Genomic DNA, 16429 nt, shown 5'->3' with positions numbered 1-16429 from the left:
AGCAGAGGCATCCCTGGCTTTGTGGTGGCTCTTTGTCAGGCTTGAAAGGGAAAAGCACCCAGGAAGGGGCAACCTTGAACAGCCCAGGCCTGCCAGGGACCTCCAGCTCCCAGCACTCCCCCTCATAGGGCACCCCCCTGCCCCATGGCACGCAGAGCTGCCCCCCAGCACCAAGCCCAGGGCCTCAGCTCCCCAGGGCTCCCCCAAGCCCAGGCAGCGGGGCCAGGGAAGGAGGGAAGCAAGAGCCAGGCAGCACCACGTAAAAGTACAAACAGGGTTTATTTCAGCACAGAAGTAGCCCGCAGTAGAAAGCCCCTAGAGGCCAGGTTGGCCCTGCCCAGGTCCCCCCCAGAACACAGTGCAGAGCACTCACACCCCAGGGGTGCGGTGCATGGAGCAGGGGCAAGGCCAGCACAGGGGGTAATGAGGGCAGAGGAAGATAAAGGAGTTGGAGCTTCGAGGGCAAGGAAGGGTGAGGGCTGGAGCCACCCAGGGAGCTGCAGGCTCGGCTCTGTCCCTATGGCTGGATGTGGTGGCTGGTTTCAGGGGGCAGCAGCCAAAGCCAGCAGGACCCAGGCTGCTGCAAAGGTCTGGACCAAGGTGCAGAAAGTAAAGGAATGAAGCTGGGGTCACTTTCAACCCAGTATCACTGCAGGGGAGATGCAGCAGCACTGAGGAGACCGAGGGGAGGGCCGGAGGCACAGGGGAACACACTAGGGTCACGTTCCAGGACCACCACCCAAGGGAAGCCCTCCCCTTCTTATCCCCTCCAATCCACGAGGATGGGCCACACCGTGTCCTCACCCCACAGGCTTAGGGGCACAGCAGTCAAGGGAGCCAAGAAAGAGCAAGAGACAGCAGCTGCTGAACCATGGGAGCCCTTTTATTGCACAGGGGGCAGGGCAGGGATCCCCTCTGGCCAAAGTAACAGACACAGGGCTCAGCCCAAGCCAGCCAGCAGCAGCGTGGGGAGAGGGGACAGGGCGCTGGGAGCAGGGGAGAGCCCTGCAACCTCCCATCCCTGCAGAGCCAGCCCCAGCCCCACAGGAGGTGCCCAGTCCCAGGATGCCCAGGGCAGCAGCAGGGATAGAGGGCAGGGAGACAGCACCCAGCTCAGCAGGGCACTCTGGCTCCCTAGGCACGCTGCAGCCTTCACACAACCCCCGGGGAGCTTACTCAAAGAGCTAACAGAACCAACAGCATATTTTGATCCCTCAGGGAAGCAGAGGAAAGGGCGAGGAGGAGAGGAGCTGGCAGAGGTGGGAAGGCAGCGACACACAGGAGAGCCGGGGCAGGACAGCTGTGCCAGTGCTCCAGGCACCACACTACCTCCAGGAGCCAGCCCAGTCCTCCCCCTGCCTCTACCAAACGAGGGTCCCAGTCTCAGAGGGGCCAGCGTGCGATCCCGCTGGGCGGCGCTGCCCCACGTCACGTCTGTGCCAGCGAGAGCTCCTCCAGCCCTTCCTTCCCCAGCCGGTACCGGGCGAGATCCTTGCGGGTGACCATGCCCACCACCTGCGGGGAAGGGACAGCGTCAGGCCCCGTGAGCCCGGGGACAACAGCAGCACCCCAACGAGCCCAGTCTGCCCGCACGCAGCGAGCGCCTGGTGGCCCTGGGGACTCACCTCGTTGCGATTGTCCACAACCACCAAGTGCCGCAGGCCCAGGGCCCGGAAAAGCTTGAAGACCCGTGGCAGAGACGCCTCCTGCAAGGCACGTCAGGGACAAATGGGTCACAGAGGCCCCAGCTGGCTCTGGTGCCCCAGTGTTGTCAGTTCCCTGACAGACTGGGGCGCAGAGGGGCCCCCAAATATTACCTGAGGCACGGTGTAGGGCGAGGGGTTCATGAACTCGCTCAGGTCGATCATGCACTCGCGCTCGTCCTGGGAGACGTGGATCGACTGGATGGGGGGGAAGCGGGGGTAGGCGTCCCGGAAATCCTTCAGCTTCAGCCGCCGCTGCACCAGGCTCAGGTTGGCCCTCTCCACAAAAACCTTGGGGGGAGAGAAACCATCAGCGACCACCCTGAGATGCTGACTGGGGCACTGCAGCCCCACTGCCCACACCAGGGCACCAAGGCAGGGTCAGGAGGGAAGAGGAGAGGAGCCCAGCCCCTGTGCAGCACCACCCACCTTGTGCTTCAGCAGGACGATGAGCTGGGAGCGCAGGATCAAACCCCGCAGCCCGGCCACCTGCAACAGAGCATCGGGTGTCAAACACAGCTGGGGACAGGAGGTGGGTGCAAGGGTCCCACACTATGGGCAGCCCTCGCACAGCCGACCCTGGACACATCCCCATCCCCCCCCCAGCAGGAACCCAGCCCACCTGGGTGCTGTTGGGGTTGCTCTCCACCACGGGGAAGCCGTTGTGGTTGGAGGAGGTGTCGCTGAGGATGTCCACAACCGTGCCCACCCGCTCGATCCTCCGCAGACAGGTGACAGGAGTGCTCATGACCTCCCTGCAGGGAAGAGTCGGGGGAAACAATTCAGTGGCAGCACACCCCAAACTCACCCCACCACGCACACAACACCTCCCTGCTCCCCCCATAACCTCTGGGGGACGTGGAGGGGGATGTCACGCTGCTGGGGAAGGGGCTGGTGACCATCAGGCACCTGTGACCACAGCAGGTCACCACCACCCTTCTCGACTGGGGCCAACAGCACGGTCTGAGGGCTGGTGGTGGCCCCCAGCCCACCTACCTGGCCGTGAGGGAGTGGGACGTCACCGGGGCCTCCCAGTGCAAGAAGGGCACGCTCTGCAGCTGGATGTGCATGTCATACAGCCCCTGCAAGGAGAGCCGAGCTGTCAGCAGAGGCCTGCTGAGATGCTGAGGGGGTGCAGCCAGGCAGCAGCCCCCCTCTGAGAGTCCACAGGCTCTGCAACACCCCCAGTCCTCACTTAGAGCTTCCCCAGCTCAGCAGCACCCCAAATCCTCACCCGCAGCCTCTCACCCAGTCCTGGGCTCCCAGTGAGCACAGCCAGCCCTCACCTCCACGAAGTAGTCGCCCACAATCTTCGCTGTCATCAGCACCAGCATGATGGGGAAGCCGTAGGTAACGTTGCCTGTTGCCTCCATCATGATGACCGTGAGGCTCAGCGTCATCCGCACTATCCCGCCTGTAAGAAGCGCCCAAAAGGACCAGGGACTTAGGGGGGCAGGGGAGAGCACCCAAGGCCCCTCAGTCTCTGAGCAGCACCCCAGGATTCCCACACAGGCACCCTGCGAGGCAGGCAGCGCATCCAACCTGCCCAGGGATGCTGCTCGCACTTGGCAGGGCTGTGAGGGAGCTGACCCAGGCTGGGGTTTTAGCAATACCACACAGACTTCACTTCAGCTAGGGAAAAAGCTGCACCAGGGAAGCAAAGACCATTTCCTGCCCTGCCACCTTCACTATGACACGAGCCAGAGGTGGCCACAAGTCCCGAATAGGGGGCAACTCACCCAGCTGTGCAGCAGCTCCCATCAGGGCGTACTTCCCGGGGTCAGCCCAGATCTGAGAGAGAAAGGGCTCAGTCAGCGGCTGGCTCCAGCTCATCCACAGATAACAAGCAGTGCCCCGGCCCCAAAACCCCCTTCCCAAGGAGCAGGGAGTGCCCGGGGACTTGTGCACAGCCCAGATGTCTGCAGGGTTCCGTCGGGACTGAAGAAAGCACCAAACACTCACCGAGCCCTTGGTCAGGTAGGACAGGGAGATGCCGAACAGCCTCCCCCAGGCAGCGCCGATCAGCAGGGAAGGGATGAAGACCCCCGCCGACACCGTGAGGCCATACGTCCAGCAGGCCAGGAAGAAATACATCAGCGTGAACATCCCCAGCGTCATGGGGTTGTAGGAACCTGGGGTGGGGAGAAAAGAGTCAGTGCTGGTTCCACAGCCAGGGGAGAACAGACAGCAGCAGCCCCTGACGCTCACTGCCTGCAGACAAAGCCCCTCTTTGGGTGCACCTTCCTCCAGATTTTCCCCCCAGCATCCTCCCTGACAGCACAAGCCTTTCAGTCTGGCTCTCCGGGTTGTTTCTACCTCTGTCAAGCATCCTGCTAGTGCCATCCAAAGCCCTCCCGTCCCACTGAGTCCAGCACATTCATTACCCCAATCTCATGGTCCACAATGACCCAGCCCCTTTCAGCCCTGCATTTCTCAGCTTCCTGCGAGGAAAAATGATGAAGAACTCTGCAAAGTCCCAAGGGGCTGCCAGCACTGGAGGAGGAGGTCAGGAGGACGGAGGTGCTACAGTCAGTTTGGGGATCAGCTCAGCAGAGCAGATCCTACAAACACTTTCCCTGTAACGCAGCCCCCGTGGTGCAGGGCATGCCTTCATGCTGTCCCCCATGCTGTCATCCCCAGGACTCAGCCTATTACAATTTTTGGGACTGCTGAGCAGGCTCAGTCTAGTTTGAATCCATATTTTGCAACCTCTCCCCTTTACAGAGGTCGATGGACCGAAGGAAGGGCCCAGCGCTGCAGGGAGCAGCCCTGAGACATGGGACACCTGTCCCTGTGCCAAGTACCGAGCTGCACACCCCAAACCAAGGGTCTAAAACTCAGAGCAGCAGGCCCGGGGGGAAGAGAGCATGTCATTGTTATATGGGGTCCAAGGGAAATTGGAGCTGGGATCTGAAAGCCAAATTTAATTTCTTGAGCAAATCCAAGCTGCAGAAATCCACCTCCACAACCTACCCAGAAGGTAAAGTCATTCAGGGGCAAAAAGCCCTGCTAAGTACGAAAACAGCCCGGGGTATTTCCAGGACAGACTCCAAAGAAGAAGCAAGGCTCAGACCTGCTCCCACGCTGCTGGGAGGTGCCGCCTTGCAGACACACACAGACAGAGCCGAGCCTTTGTCTGCCAGCTGCCCCAGGACTGCAGCCCTTCAGCCACGCTGCTGGCTGCCTCCTCGCTCCCTGCTGCCCCACACAGCACTTGGCCAGATCCCATTGTGCCTTCCTGGGCCGTGCTGACAGCCCCTGCCTCGTCCCACAAGCAAGGAGAGAACGGATCAGCCACCGAGCACAAACCCTGCCCCACTCTGCTCGTAATCGAGGAAGCACTCGCTGGGCAGGCAGACCTGGAGGGTCGTGGAAGAGGTTGACAACGCTTTTCTCAGGTGTGTTGAAGAAGGCAGTGGCCATAGAGTTGTACTCTCCATCAGCGCAGAAAAGCTAAGGAGGGGAAGGAAAAAAAAACAAGTTAGAAGTGGCAGATGTGGGCTGCCCTGGGGCAGCAAGGACTGCAGGGCTTTGGCTGGCTGAGCAGCCCAGGGCAGACCTGGGGACATGGGGCACCCCTGCTGAGCTGAGGGCAGGGCACCGTGTACAGGAGGAGAACAGAACAAAATCAGAACAAGGGAGATGCTTCTCCAGGATCTCTGGCCTGGCAGCTTCACACATTTCTGTGCAGCCCAAAGGAAAGTGCCCAAACCATGAGCAAAGGGCTCCCACAACCACGCTGCTTTCCGCGTGCCCACACCACCACTTCAGGCCCCACTGCCACCTGGCTGGTGACAATCTGCCAGCCAGTGCCTTCACCTCTGTCCCTGCCAAGCCAGGGCTCGGATGGAAAAGCAGCCAGCTGCTTTTATTTCCAGAGCTTTGGGTCAGGCCGGCCAGCAGAACCACCCCCTGCTTGCTGCACCAGGGCCTCCAGCTCCACCCGGAGCACAAGGCACCGACTGCAGGGGAACCAGCAAGGCCCAGCAGGATTTTGTTCCCCTGCCGAGGCTCAGGATCTGTCCCCAGCACCTCCTACCTGCAGGGGGTAGGCCACCGTGCTCCCCTGGATGGGCTGGCAGTCTCGAGAGCAGTAAATCATGACGAACCCCACAGCTGCTGTCACTGCTGCGACCAGCATGGCCTCAATCACCTGGAGGCAGGGCCGGTGGATGTACCTGCGAAGGGAGAACATCACACGGGGTTTAGCAGCTCTCCCATTGCTCTCAGGAACACCTAACAGATGTGTGTGTGTAGCACTGGTGCCTTTCTAGGCCCTCAGGTCACCAGAGAAGCACAGCAGGGGCAGAGCAGAGGCAGGATGCTGGGGGTCAAAGCCTCGGCTGCGGGCAGCAGGAGGCACCTGGCATCTCTGTGCCCAGCTTCCAGCTGCCACCTCTCACATTACACGTTGGGTATGAGGTTACAGCCCGGCTCTGGGTAGGCACACCACTCGCAGGGAGCACAGAAGGTGCCAGCCAACCCTTTTCAGTCACCTTTGCCACCCACAGGCTCCTACCTGATCCGGAACATCGTTAACCAGTAATTCAGGGCATTGAACAGGGCCCCCAGGATCCCGCCTGCAAACACAGAACAGGGAGGTGTCAGCACGCAGGTCGCACCCTCCTGTGGCTGCCCAAGAGGTCAGAGAAACAGCAAAGCTCAGGGAGACATCGACATCACAGCCAGTGTGACACACGGCTGCTGCCCCTGCCTGGGGGAAACCACAGGCCCTGAAACCAGAACCACAGCACCGGCCTCGGGACAGGCCAGCAGGCACCCAGGCAGCTGCAGAGCCGGGTGAGCACGCTGGGGAGTGCCTGACGAGCTCCATTTCCCCTTTCTGGAGGGGTAAGGGCTGAAGCACCACAGCTTGAGAGCCCCGGGCTGCCACACACCAACCCCACCGAGTAACTGCAGGGCGCAGATGGAACGGGCTCACCTCTGCTACAGGAGTGAGCGAGGGCTGGCCCGGGATCCAGCTCTCACCCCCATAAACCCCACAAGCAGCCTCTGCTCTAGAGTTAAATGTATTTTCCACTCCCCCAGGAAACAGGATCCTGAAGTTTTTAGGCCCAGACAGAGAGCAGAGGGAATTATTCAGACTAATCGAACTGAAAGAGCAGAACTCTTACCAACCACTCCCATGAAGATGAAGATAGGAATTTCCTGGATCGTGTATCCCATTTTCTACAAACAAGAGATGGGTTTCAGATCTGCTGACCCTTTTGCAGTGAGTCACCATTTGCTCAGGCAGCACTGAGGAGCCAGAGCGGCTCCTGGAGTTCCCCCAGGACATCCCCTGCACACCCCACAGCACCCGGACCCAGTGGGGGCTGCAGGAACACCTCCTGCTCACATCAATGGGCCTGGGATCCTCTGGGATCCAGCCAAACCCGAGCCTGCCTCAGTCCCCAGGCAATGTGTGAAGGCATAGTGGTGTCCCCAGCCCCCCCACGCTGCTCCTAACACCCCAGCAGAGCCCCACACAGACGAGTATCCGCGCCGTACCTCGTTATCAAACCTGCCGAAATTGATGAGCCCGGGGCTGGAGAGATCCCAAGCATTGCCGTGGTAAACGCTCAGCACAGAGTTCAGAGTGAACGTCGAGATCATGGAGGCAAAGAACTAGGAAGAGATGCAGCCCAGAGTCACTGCTGGAAATATCCAACCTCGCTCCCTCTGCGCTACCTCAAAAAACCCCGAGCTCTTGGCTGGGGCTTGGTGCCCGCCATGTGCTGGAGCCAAGCGGCCACGCTCCCCATGGGAGTGCTGGAGGGGATGGTGGAGAGGGCTCCAGGCACAGCTGCAGCTGGCTCAGGCCCCTGGAGGCCCAGAGGCAGGACCCAGGAGCTGCTGCTGGGCATGGGGGGACCCCAGCGTGCCAGAGGCTGCGCACAGACCCGGAGCTGGCAGCTCTGGAGTTCCTGCTTCTGCTTTCCAGCACTTACGATTCGCCATGTCAGGAACTGGTTCCAGAAGGAAGCCCCTTCCTCCAAGCTGAAGAGGACGCCCCCTGCAAGCGCAAGACAAGCAAACATCTTCACAAGGGGCACGGACCCTTGCCTAGCAGCAGCAGCCCAGGCTCCTGCAGTGCCCTAGGTGCCTGCAGCCGCCCCCTCACAGCCAGGAGCAGCCTCCTGGTAAGATGTGCATGCAGGCACTGCTCAGCATCAGAACCGGGACACATACCCACAGGGGCACCGAACGCGGCCGAGACACCAGCAGCAGCTCCAGCTGAGACAAAGTCCCTCTTCTCTGTGTCTCTGCGGAAGTACTCGAAGATCTGGAATACCCAAACGAAGGCAGGTTCAGGGCTGGCCACAGGCTCAGGAGGAGACATGGGGAACATCACATATGACCTCTCGCCACCAACACAGCCCCAAGGAACTGTCCATTCCAGGCACCCGCAGGGGTGCAGGGATTCACGCAGCGCTGGCTGGAGGCCACAGCTCCCGGCCTCCCTCCAGACGCCCTCCCCAAGGCACACAGAGCTCCGGCACCCCAGAGCCAGGCTGGGGCTGGGCTCTGGCACCAGGGAGGTCTTGGCTCACCAGGGAGAGGTGCTGGTGGATCACAGAATCACAAAGGTTGGGAAAGACCTCCGAGATCATCTGGTCCAACCATCCCCGCACCACCATCACCCACTAAATCATGTCCCCAAGCACCACGTCCAACCTTTCCTTGAACACCCCCAGGGACGGGGACTCCACCACCTCCCTGGGCAACCCGTCCCAGTGCCTGACCACTCTAAGAAGAAATTTCTCCTAATTTCCAACCTGATTTTTTCCTAATTTCCAACCTGCGTGGATGATGCCATGCAACTAACATTAGCATCCCAGTAATTTGCATGAGATTAATTTAGGACCAGCACGTTCACAGACAATTATTCCTGTGATGGTACAATGAAATATAGTAGTATGCATGTAGGATGTTTTCTGCATCTCATGGTAATACGTAGCAAAATTTGTATTATGCCACTTTTACATGAAAGTTGTGTAAGATTTACGTTGCTCACCTTATGCTGGCAGTGCAAGGAGAGTTTTCCTCCTGCACCCAATGGGGATGGGAACAGAGGGAACAGAGCTGTGCCCCCTCCTGCCTTTCGATGCTCACAATGGCATCTTTCAGGGGCCCAAGCCTCAGCAGAGAAGGAGGCAAAGGCCCTTTGCTGGAGCTCAAAGTGCAGACAGGGCTACGCAACACTCATCTCCTGGCTGGGGAAGTCTGATAGGGACGGCCAGGGAACGTGCCCAGAGCCCGCGCAGCACAGCCCCTCAGCCCTGAGCACCAACCTTGAAGTCTCGCTTCAAAGACGTGGATCTCCCCTGGGAGATGCCAGCAGCAATCACCGCTCCGGAGTGAATCATGGGTCCTTCCTGCGGGCAGGAGAGCAGGGTCAGGCAGGGGAAGGAAGAACCCGTGGAGCTGCGGGAAGCTGGGGAAGGCTGCCTGCTTCCCCTCACGTCACTGCCCCGAAGGAGCTGGACACCAGCACCCAGCAACACGCGCTGCCTGTTCCAGCTCCATCTGCACCTCTAGCCCAGGAGAATTTCCCTCTGGCAGATGCAGACCTTGCTGTTTCCCCCCAGATCCTCATTCTGAGTGGTTCCTGCTCCCACCAGCTCCCCTCCAGCAGAGGGGGCAGGCTACAAGGTCCCAAGGGGGCACCTGCACCCCCCATCCAACACTCCTGGATTCTTGGTGGCCCCACACATCCTGGGGCTGGCACTGCACGCCCTCTGCTGCTCCCCAGGCCGTGCCATGGCCACCTCGGCCAGCAGACCAGGGAGTGAGAGTGGGAAGTCACCGCGGGGCCAGCAGCGCCAGGCTGCCCCGCAGCAGGTAACAGCACTCCCGGGAGCGCCCCGTGCACATCACCTTCCCAACAGCCAGGCCGCCGACCACCGAGAGGATGACCCCGCAGACTTTGATCACCAGGGTCTGCAAAACAGAGCAGAGGGCACAGCGCATCACGAGGGTGCTCTGCTGCACCACGGGGAGCCCAGCCAGGCTCTGCCACAGCACCCACGGGGAGCGCCCCGCGGCACGAGGGCAGCGCCCGCTTGGTCCAGCCCAGTGCACGCAGCGGGTGCTCATCCCACCAGCTCATCCCACGAGCTCATCCCACAAGCTCCTGCTTACCTTGAGGCGGACAACGTGCGGGATCTTCACGCCGTTGAGGTAGCATTTGATCTGGGGAATGCCGCTGCCAGCTGCCACGGGCTGCGGGGAACAGGGGAGGTGTTTGTGGCTGACATGGACAGGGCAGGGACTGGGAGCGCATCGGTCACTTATCCCTGTCCCTAAAGCGCAGGGCACGCCAGCACATCCTTGGGAAGGCTCAAAGGCAAGGCCAAAGCTTGCCGACAGGCTCTGGAGGTGGGCTTGCACCCACTGCACCTCCAAAGACACGTAGCCCCTGAGGGACTCGAGGTCCCCCCCAGCACGGCGCTGTGCTGCAGGAGGCTCACCTAGTGGCCAGGGAGAGCTTCACAGGAGCGAGGGCAAAGCAACAAGGCAGGTGCTGGTGACTCAGAGCGGCTCGCAGGGAGCCATCGCCCCCCTCCCAGCCACAGCCTGCCCCCAGAGGTCAGCAGCCAGTTTCTGGGCTGTCCTCTGGTGTCTCCGAGGCACCTGGCCAGCCTGCTCGCTGCCGACACTCACGTACACACGGAGCAAAGAGGCTGAGCCAGGCCCGAGGCTTGCACGAACTGACAGGAGAGCAAGAGCCGAGCCTGCTTCCGAGGCAGGAGCACACCCTGCTGCCACCTCCTTTGCCCCAAGCTGCTGGGGCTGCAGACGACGGGCAGCGTGCCCTGACTGTCTGACACCTGAGGAGAAACCTCACCACACCGACAGAGCCGCAGTGCCAAGAGCCAGTTCAGCAGAAACGTTGGATGTTACAGAAGCACCCCCAGGCAGGTGGCCTCCAAGCCCTCACCTCTATGAAAGCGACGATGACGGAGCCCACCATCACCACGCTGGCGTTCAGGGTGGCCCAGAGCAAGAGGGAGAACGACAGGCCCCCCTTCTCCGTGAACTTGTCGATGTCTGAGGCAGAGGATCAAGGAAAGGCCGGTGCCAGCTCAGTAATGTGCCCCCCACCACAATGAGGGGTTGCCAGGGAGCTCCTTGAGCTGCAGGTCCTGCAGGCAGCACGGCCTCCCCCATTAGCACAGCTCAGCACCACGGGTGGCAGGACCTATCCCACACAGCCCCTGGGAGGAATTGCAGCCCTCCGCCCCCCTGACGGCCCCCAGGAGCCTCACATCTCTGTGTGAGGATACTGTCCTTCACCACTCGGTACTTCAGCCCGGCCAGGTTCTCCACCACGATGTCGATGAAGCAGGCGACGAGGCCGGTCAGGATGCCGATCATGGCACAGATGACCCAGCGCTTGATCTCCACCGTCCGGAAGGCCTGGCGGACAGACAGACGGTGTCAGCCCCCCAGAGCATCACAGGGGGCTCCCAGCTCCCCTTTCCTGATGCAGGCTGCAGAGAGCTGCCCAGGGAGAATGGACACAGGCAGGCGCAGAACTGCAGAGCCCAGCCACAGCTGACTTGTTTCAAGCCATCCCCCAGTGTCCTCACCCCTCCAAGGGATCCCTGGACAGAAAATGTGTTTTTCCAGCTTGCCCGCCTCCATCAGGCCTCTCAGCAGACTCTCCTGTTGTTTCCTGCTGCAGCACTGACTCCCAAAGCCCCCAGGACACGGCTTTCCCTACGCAGATGCTGCAGGCATCCCTCTGCTCCATCTCCCTCCCAGCAATGCCACCACGGCTCCTGTTAGAGCTGGAACCCACCACGCTGGATTCCTGGGGATCTGGCCGCCCTGCTCCAAGGTCTCCACAAGCTGGTTGATGCCCGTAATAAACCCACCGTGGCCCAAGATGCCTTTTAACCCCCTGCACTGAGAAGCGGGCAGCGGGTAATGACTTCCCCGTGCCCTCTCGCAGCAGGGCTGTCAGCCTGCAGGAGCAGCAAGACTCACCGCGTGGTTAATCCTCCTCTCCTCCTCCAGGAACAGCTGGTTCTCGCTGTTGTCATAGTCCAGGCTCTAGTTCAGAAGAGGGAGATGCTGGTTAGTATCAAAGGGGGCTTGTAACATAGATGCAGCGTGACTTTTTGCTCGGGCTGATAACGACAGGACAAGGGGCAGGTGAGGGAGGAACAGGAGCCCACATACCTCATACTTGAGCGACAGGAGCTTCTCGTTGTGGGGGATCTCGTTGGGGTACGGCCGAGGCAGCTCCGTCTCCTGCGGGACACAACGCACAGGTCGGGGGGCCGGGCAGGGACCTGCTTGCTCCTGGGGCTGCCTGACACCGAGTGCCCGCATCACCCCGCTGCTGTGGGGCTGCTCTCACTGCCCCACAGCTCAGGAGAAACCCGAGAGAGGCTGCCCAGGAGGCTGGGACCTGGGGTGACTCCACCAGGCAGCGCGTGGGGCAGATTTAAACCGATTCAAAGAGCCTTTTGTGCCTGGAGCCCTGGCTGCCTCCTCGGTCCCAGGCAGGACATCTGCCCAGGGGCAGCAAGGAGCAGGCAGGCAGAGATTTGGCACAGCCAGCACCGACCTGCTGTTCTAACACAGCGTCCCCGTGCTCCCAGCAGAAGGCAACGTTTCACCTCGGCAGGAAATTCCTTTGGCCTAAAGCAAGGAGCTATTTCAAGCAGACCTTGGGTTTGGGGCAGAAATCAAGTTCTGTTTCACAAACGCCTTCAATCACGCAGGCTTCTCCTGGCTCTGATTTAGGGCATTCACCACGGCTGCAGGAGGGGCCCCCCCCAGCATCACGTGCCCTTTTCCTGGCCCTGAGTTACAGCCACAGCCGGCCCAGCCTTTTCTCCAAAGCTCTGGATGAAGACACATTTCTAAGAATTCCGTAAGAAATATTTAACATTTTATTTAATTCCTCCCACTCGCACTTGGTGAAGTTCCACAACTGAGGCAGGAGAACCTGGGGAGATTCTCCAGGTGGGTGGCTGAAGCCTGAGTTTGCACAGGGTGCCTGCTGCCAGCCCCGGCCCTGGGAAGGAGCACAGCTGAGATCCCTCCCCGGTGGCTGTCACAGCACAGGTCCCCTCCCTCCCCTGCATGCTGACTCAAGGCTGCTCCTCCTGCCCGCTGCCCGAGCCGGGCAGGAGCTCACATGACAAGGGAGAAATCCTCCCCACCCCACTCGGTTCTGCATTTGCCCTCGTCCCGTTCCAGAGAAAGGACAAGGAAGGAGTGAGACCGAGGCAGCCTGACCTCAGGACACAGAAACATCTTCAGCAGCACTTGGTGCCACCAGGGGAAGGCGACCAGGGCTCTGCTGTTACTGACACTGCTGCCCTGGGAGCATCCCCGCGGGTTACTCGCAGCAGGGAGCCCAGCAGCACGCCCTGCCTGTGCCACTCACCAGCTCACGGACATCCTCGTTGAGATCCACATTGCTCAGCTGGCCAGGGCGCAGCAGGGAAGGAGTGAACTGCAAATAGAAGGGGAAACGGGGTCAGCTCCCATACACACCACGACCACCAACTCCCAGCTCTCCCACCTCACACCAACCTCCTGGCTGCCCATGGCCAGAGCCCCCCGAGGGGCAGCACCCACAAAGTGCTGCTCGCAGGGGACACGGCAGGGAGGTGGCTGCCCCCCAGCACAGACGCAGGCCGCTCACTCCTCACCTTCCAGCCGCACTCCTTGCCCTCCCCAGAACACGATTCCCCCACACCCGAGGAGCGGGGCTGCCCGCAGGCAGTCTGAGCAGCTGCCCTCCAGCCCAGGCTGGGTCCTGCCCTCCACAACCTCCTGCTGCCTCCACGCCCAGCATCCCCCTGCGTTCCCAGGCATTAATTCCCCCCCAAACCCTCGGCGTGCCCAGGTCCCAGCGTGGTGCATGCAGGAGGAAGCAGCACGGCGCCCTGCAGCCGTGGCCCAGGACGGTGCCGGGAAGGAGCAGGCGCTGGCAGCAGCTGGGGGAAGGCAGGGGCAGGTTCTCCTTTCTCAGGCTCGTCACCAGCAGCACAATTGCATAACACAGGAGCCCGGGGGCTGCTTTGGGCAACTCGCATCTCCTGGCCAATGCAGGCGAGGGCTGTGGCTGAGCCTGCAGCTGGGCAGCACCACGAGGAGCCCACCAGGAGCAGGTATCACCAGCACCCCCACCAACACCCCCAACCACCAGGAAACACACGAGGGTGCAAGCAGCACGGCCACTAAGAACAGCCCAAAGCCCTCGTGCCTCCACCAGCCCTGTCCCCAACCAGCCTTGCTGACAGTCTGGGGAATAAACGAGCCACGGCAAGCAACAGGGGGCTCCCAGCACATCCAGCAAGCCAGCAGATCCCAGACCGAGCCCCTCCTGCTTTAATCCCCCCTATCCTGCCTGGAACGCGCAGGCCAGAGCAGCCAGGAGCCGTGCACGTCACCGCAGACAAAGAATATCCCTTTGTGTCGGCAGCCTGACCTATTTTCCCACTTCTCCCAGCTCCCTGTTCCTATTTACTCCCTGGCACTGTTGGGTTTTGCCCCTACTTCTCAGACTCGCCCCATGAGCCAGGCACTCCCCAAGCTGTCACCTCCCAGGGGACACACGGGAGCAGTGGGAGCTCAGAGTCACGAGCCAGAAGCAGAAGCGAGTTGTTTCAGTGCCCAGCTGCTCTGGTGGCACAGAGCTGGGACCCCACTGCCCTGGGAACAGGGCAAAGACCCGGTCCCCACCCCAAAGCTCCAGCAGGGTGAAAGCAGAGACTTTCCAGGGCAGCCTCCCTCCGCCTGGCTTCAAATCGTACAGGTTTGGGGATCCCGTTAGACCCGGACAGGAACAGGGAACAGAGCTGGGAGCCACCATTTTTGTCACAGTCCCTGCTCACGCCTGGAGGATGGGAAAAAGCTCCCTCTGTCAGCACCCACCTTCCACAGAAGGGGCAGGGAGGGATTTAGATCAGCCAGTTATTTGTGCTGAGCCCAAAGCACCGCTCAGCACACAGCCAGCCCCACTCCTGAGCGCTCCCCGAAGGCCGGCTGCTGTTCCCGGCTGCGTGTGATGCTGGCGTGACTGCAGAGCAATTATTTCCACACAACAGCGCGCACTGTTCATGAAGCCCGGCGGCTGCGGACGGCCCAGCAGCTCCCCTGCCCCGAGCCCCCCAGGAAACCCCCTGCAAGAGCTGGGACCCAAGCCACCGGGAGGTCCTGAGGAGGGGATGAAGGCTCACGCAGCTCCGCAGCTGTGCCCAGCCCCACTTCGGGCCAGCTGGCAAGCCCCAAAACAGACAGATTCAGGCCACATCCCTGCGGCACCCCCTCTACGACCACGGGCACGTTTGTCCAGGCAAACAGCCCCTCCTAACCTCCCACCCAGCAGTCAGAACTGAAGAGCTGTGCTTCCTTCTGTCACCAAGCTCGCTTTCATTTCCATCAAACGAACACGTGAGAAAGAGAAGAAACTGCACCGGTGCCACTTCTGCTGCACTGCCACGCTGCCAGACGAAGCCTCCCGTGGGCTGAGCAGTTCCCACCCCGTGCCGAAGCTGCCCTGCCCTGTCCTGGCTTCCCAGCCTGGTGCCACGGAGCTGCCACACATGGCTGCGCTCCTCCTGCTGTCAGCTGGCCACAGAGAACTGCAGGGACACGGTGACACTTCCCACGTCCCGCTCCTCGAGGGGGGTTGCTGTGCTTGGAGCCGTTCAGAGCTCAGCGCCACTGCCAGGGAGCAGCGGTGTCTGTCCTGCTGTCTGTCGGTCCCACCACGTGCCTGGAGCCACAGCGAAGCACAGCAGTGGGGCCAGGTTTGGGGGCTCAGACATTTCCCCCAAAACCCCATCCATGCTCGCCGAGCCTTATTTCGAGGAGCTCCCAGCCCGCAGAGCTCACCAGGAGATTTTTGATTTTTACAGCCGGGAGGTGCCGGGCAGGCCTGGGCTCTGCTTCGTGCTCAGCCCAGCGCCCCAGCCCCTCCCAGCCCGCTGAGCCCCGGGCCTGCAGAGCGCAGCAGAACCTGACAGCCCCCGCGCTTCCCCGAATTACCCTAAAATCACCCTAATGATCGCCACCAGCGGCTGTCCGCACCCCCGGGGGGCTCACACCGGGGGGCTCACACCGGGGACCCTCCCTGGCGCCCTCTGCCCCGGGGCGAGCCCCGGCTCCCGGTAACCGGGAGGGGGGTGTGTGGGTGGGAACGGCCCAGCCTGAGCCCCAGCCCCGGCACCGGCCCCGGTGCTGGCAGCCCCCGCTCGGCTCCGGCCCCAGCCCCGGGCCCCGCCCGCAGAGCCCCGGGGGCGCCCCCCGGCCCCACCTGCCGCGCTCCGTGCCCGGTGCCGTTGAGCAGCGGGGTGCTCTCCCCCGCGGGGCCGTCCCCGTTCCCGTCCTCGTCGTCGTCGTCGTCGCGGGGGTCGCGGCCGGACCACGACACCTTCTTGGCGACGTTGGCCATGGGCGGTGCGGCTCCGCCGCTCCCCGGCTCCCCCGCCGGTCATGTGACCCGCGCCGCCGCCGCCGCCGCCACGTGAGCCCGGCTGCTCGCCCGCGCCCCGCTGCATGATGGGAGTTGTAGTCCTGTGCCCCCCCCCCCCCCACACACACATACACTGATGGGGAGGGGGTCCCTCAAAGGGTGCGGGGCTCAGCACGGAGCCGGAGCCACCCCCGGGGGGCTTTGTAGGCAGCGGGTGGCTGCAGGGTGCCCCTCACCCCACAGGCTGGGTTACAGACACGGTCACGGGTGTTTCCGT

General features: G+C 61.8%; 1 protein-coding gene across 1 annotated transcript; it reads right to left on the bottom strand.

Annotated features, from left to right (window-relative positions):
- Positions 1 to 260: 260 nt before the first annotated feature.
- On the bottom strand, positions 261 to 16202 carry CLCN7 (chloride voltage-gated channel 7). Its single transcript, XM_038187042.2, has 25 exons — positions 15994 to 16202; positions 13114 to 13182; positions 11895 to 11966; positions 11700 to 11765; positions 10994 to 11126; positions 10648 to 10757; positions 9849 to 9929; positions 9585 to 9647; positions 8999 to 9082; positions 7896 to 7989; positions 7655 to 7719; positions 7215 to 7331; positions 6839 to 6893; positions 6223 to 6283; positions 5743 to 5881; positions 5063 to 5156; positions 3666 to 3835; positions 3443 to 3494; positions 2990 to 3117; positions 2700 to 2785; positions 2326 to 2458; positions 2133 to 2192; positions 1818 to 1994; positions 1626 to 1706; positions 261 to 1515 (listed from the first exon to the last, which is right to left on the bottom strand). The coding sequence occupies exons 1-25, from the start codon at positions 16129 to 16131 to the stop codon at positions 1429 to 1431; spliced, it is 2415 nt and encodes an 804-aa protein (XP_038042970.2). The 5' UTR covers positions 16132 to 16202; the 3' UTR covers positions 261 to 1428.
- Between the last annotated feature and the right edge of the window lie 227 nt (positions 16203 to 16429).

Source organism: Anas platyrhynchos, chromosome 15, assembly GCF_047663525.1.
Source record: "Anas platyrhynchos isolate ZD024472 breed Pekin duck chromosome 15, IASCAAS_PekinDuck_T2T, whole genome shotgun sequence".
In the NCBI taxonomy this organism is placed as follows: domain Eukaryota; kingdom Metazoa; phylum Chordata; class Aves; order Anseriformes; family Anatidae; genus Anas; species Anas platyrhynchos.
The sequence above is the reverse complement of the archived record's forward strand: the minus strand, read 5'-3'. Positions and strand labels throughout refer to the sequence as shown.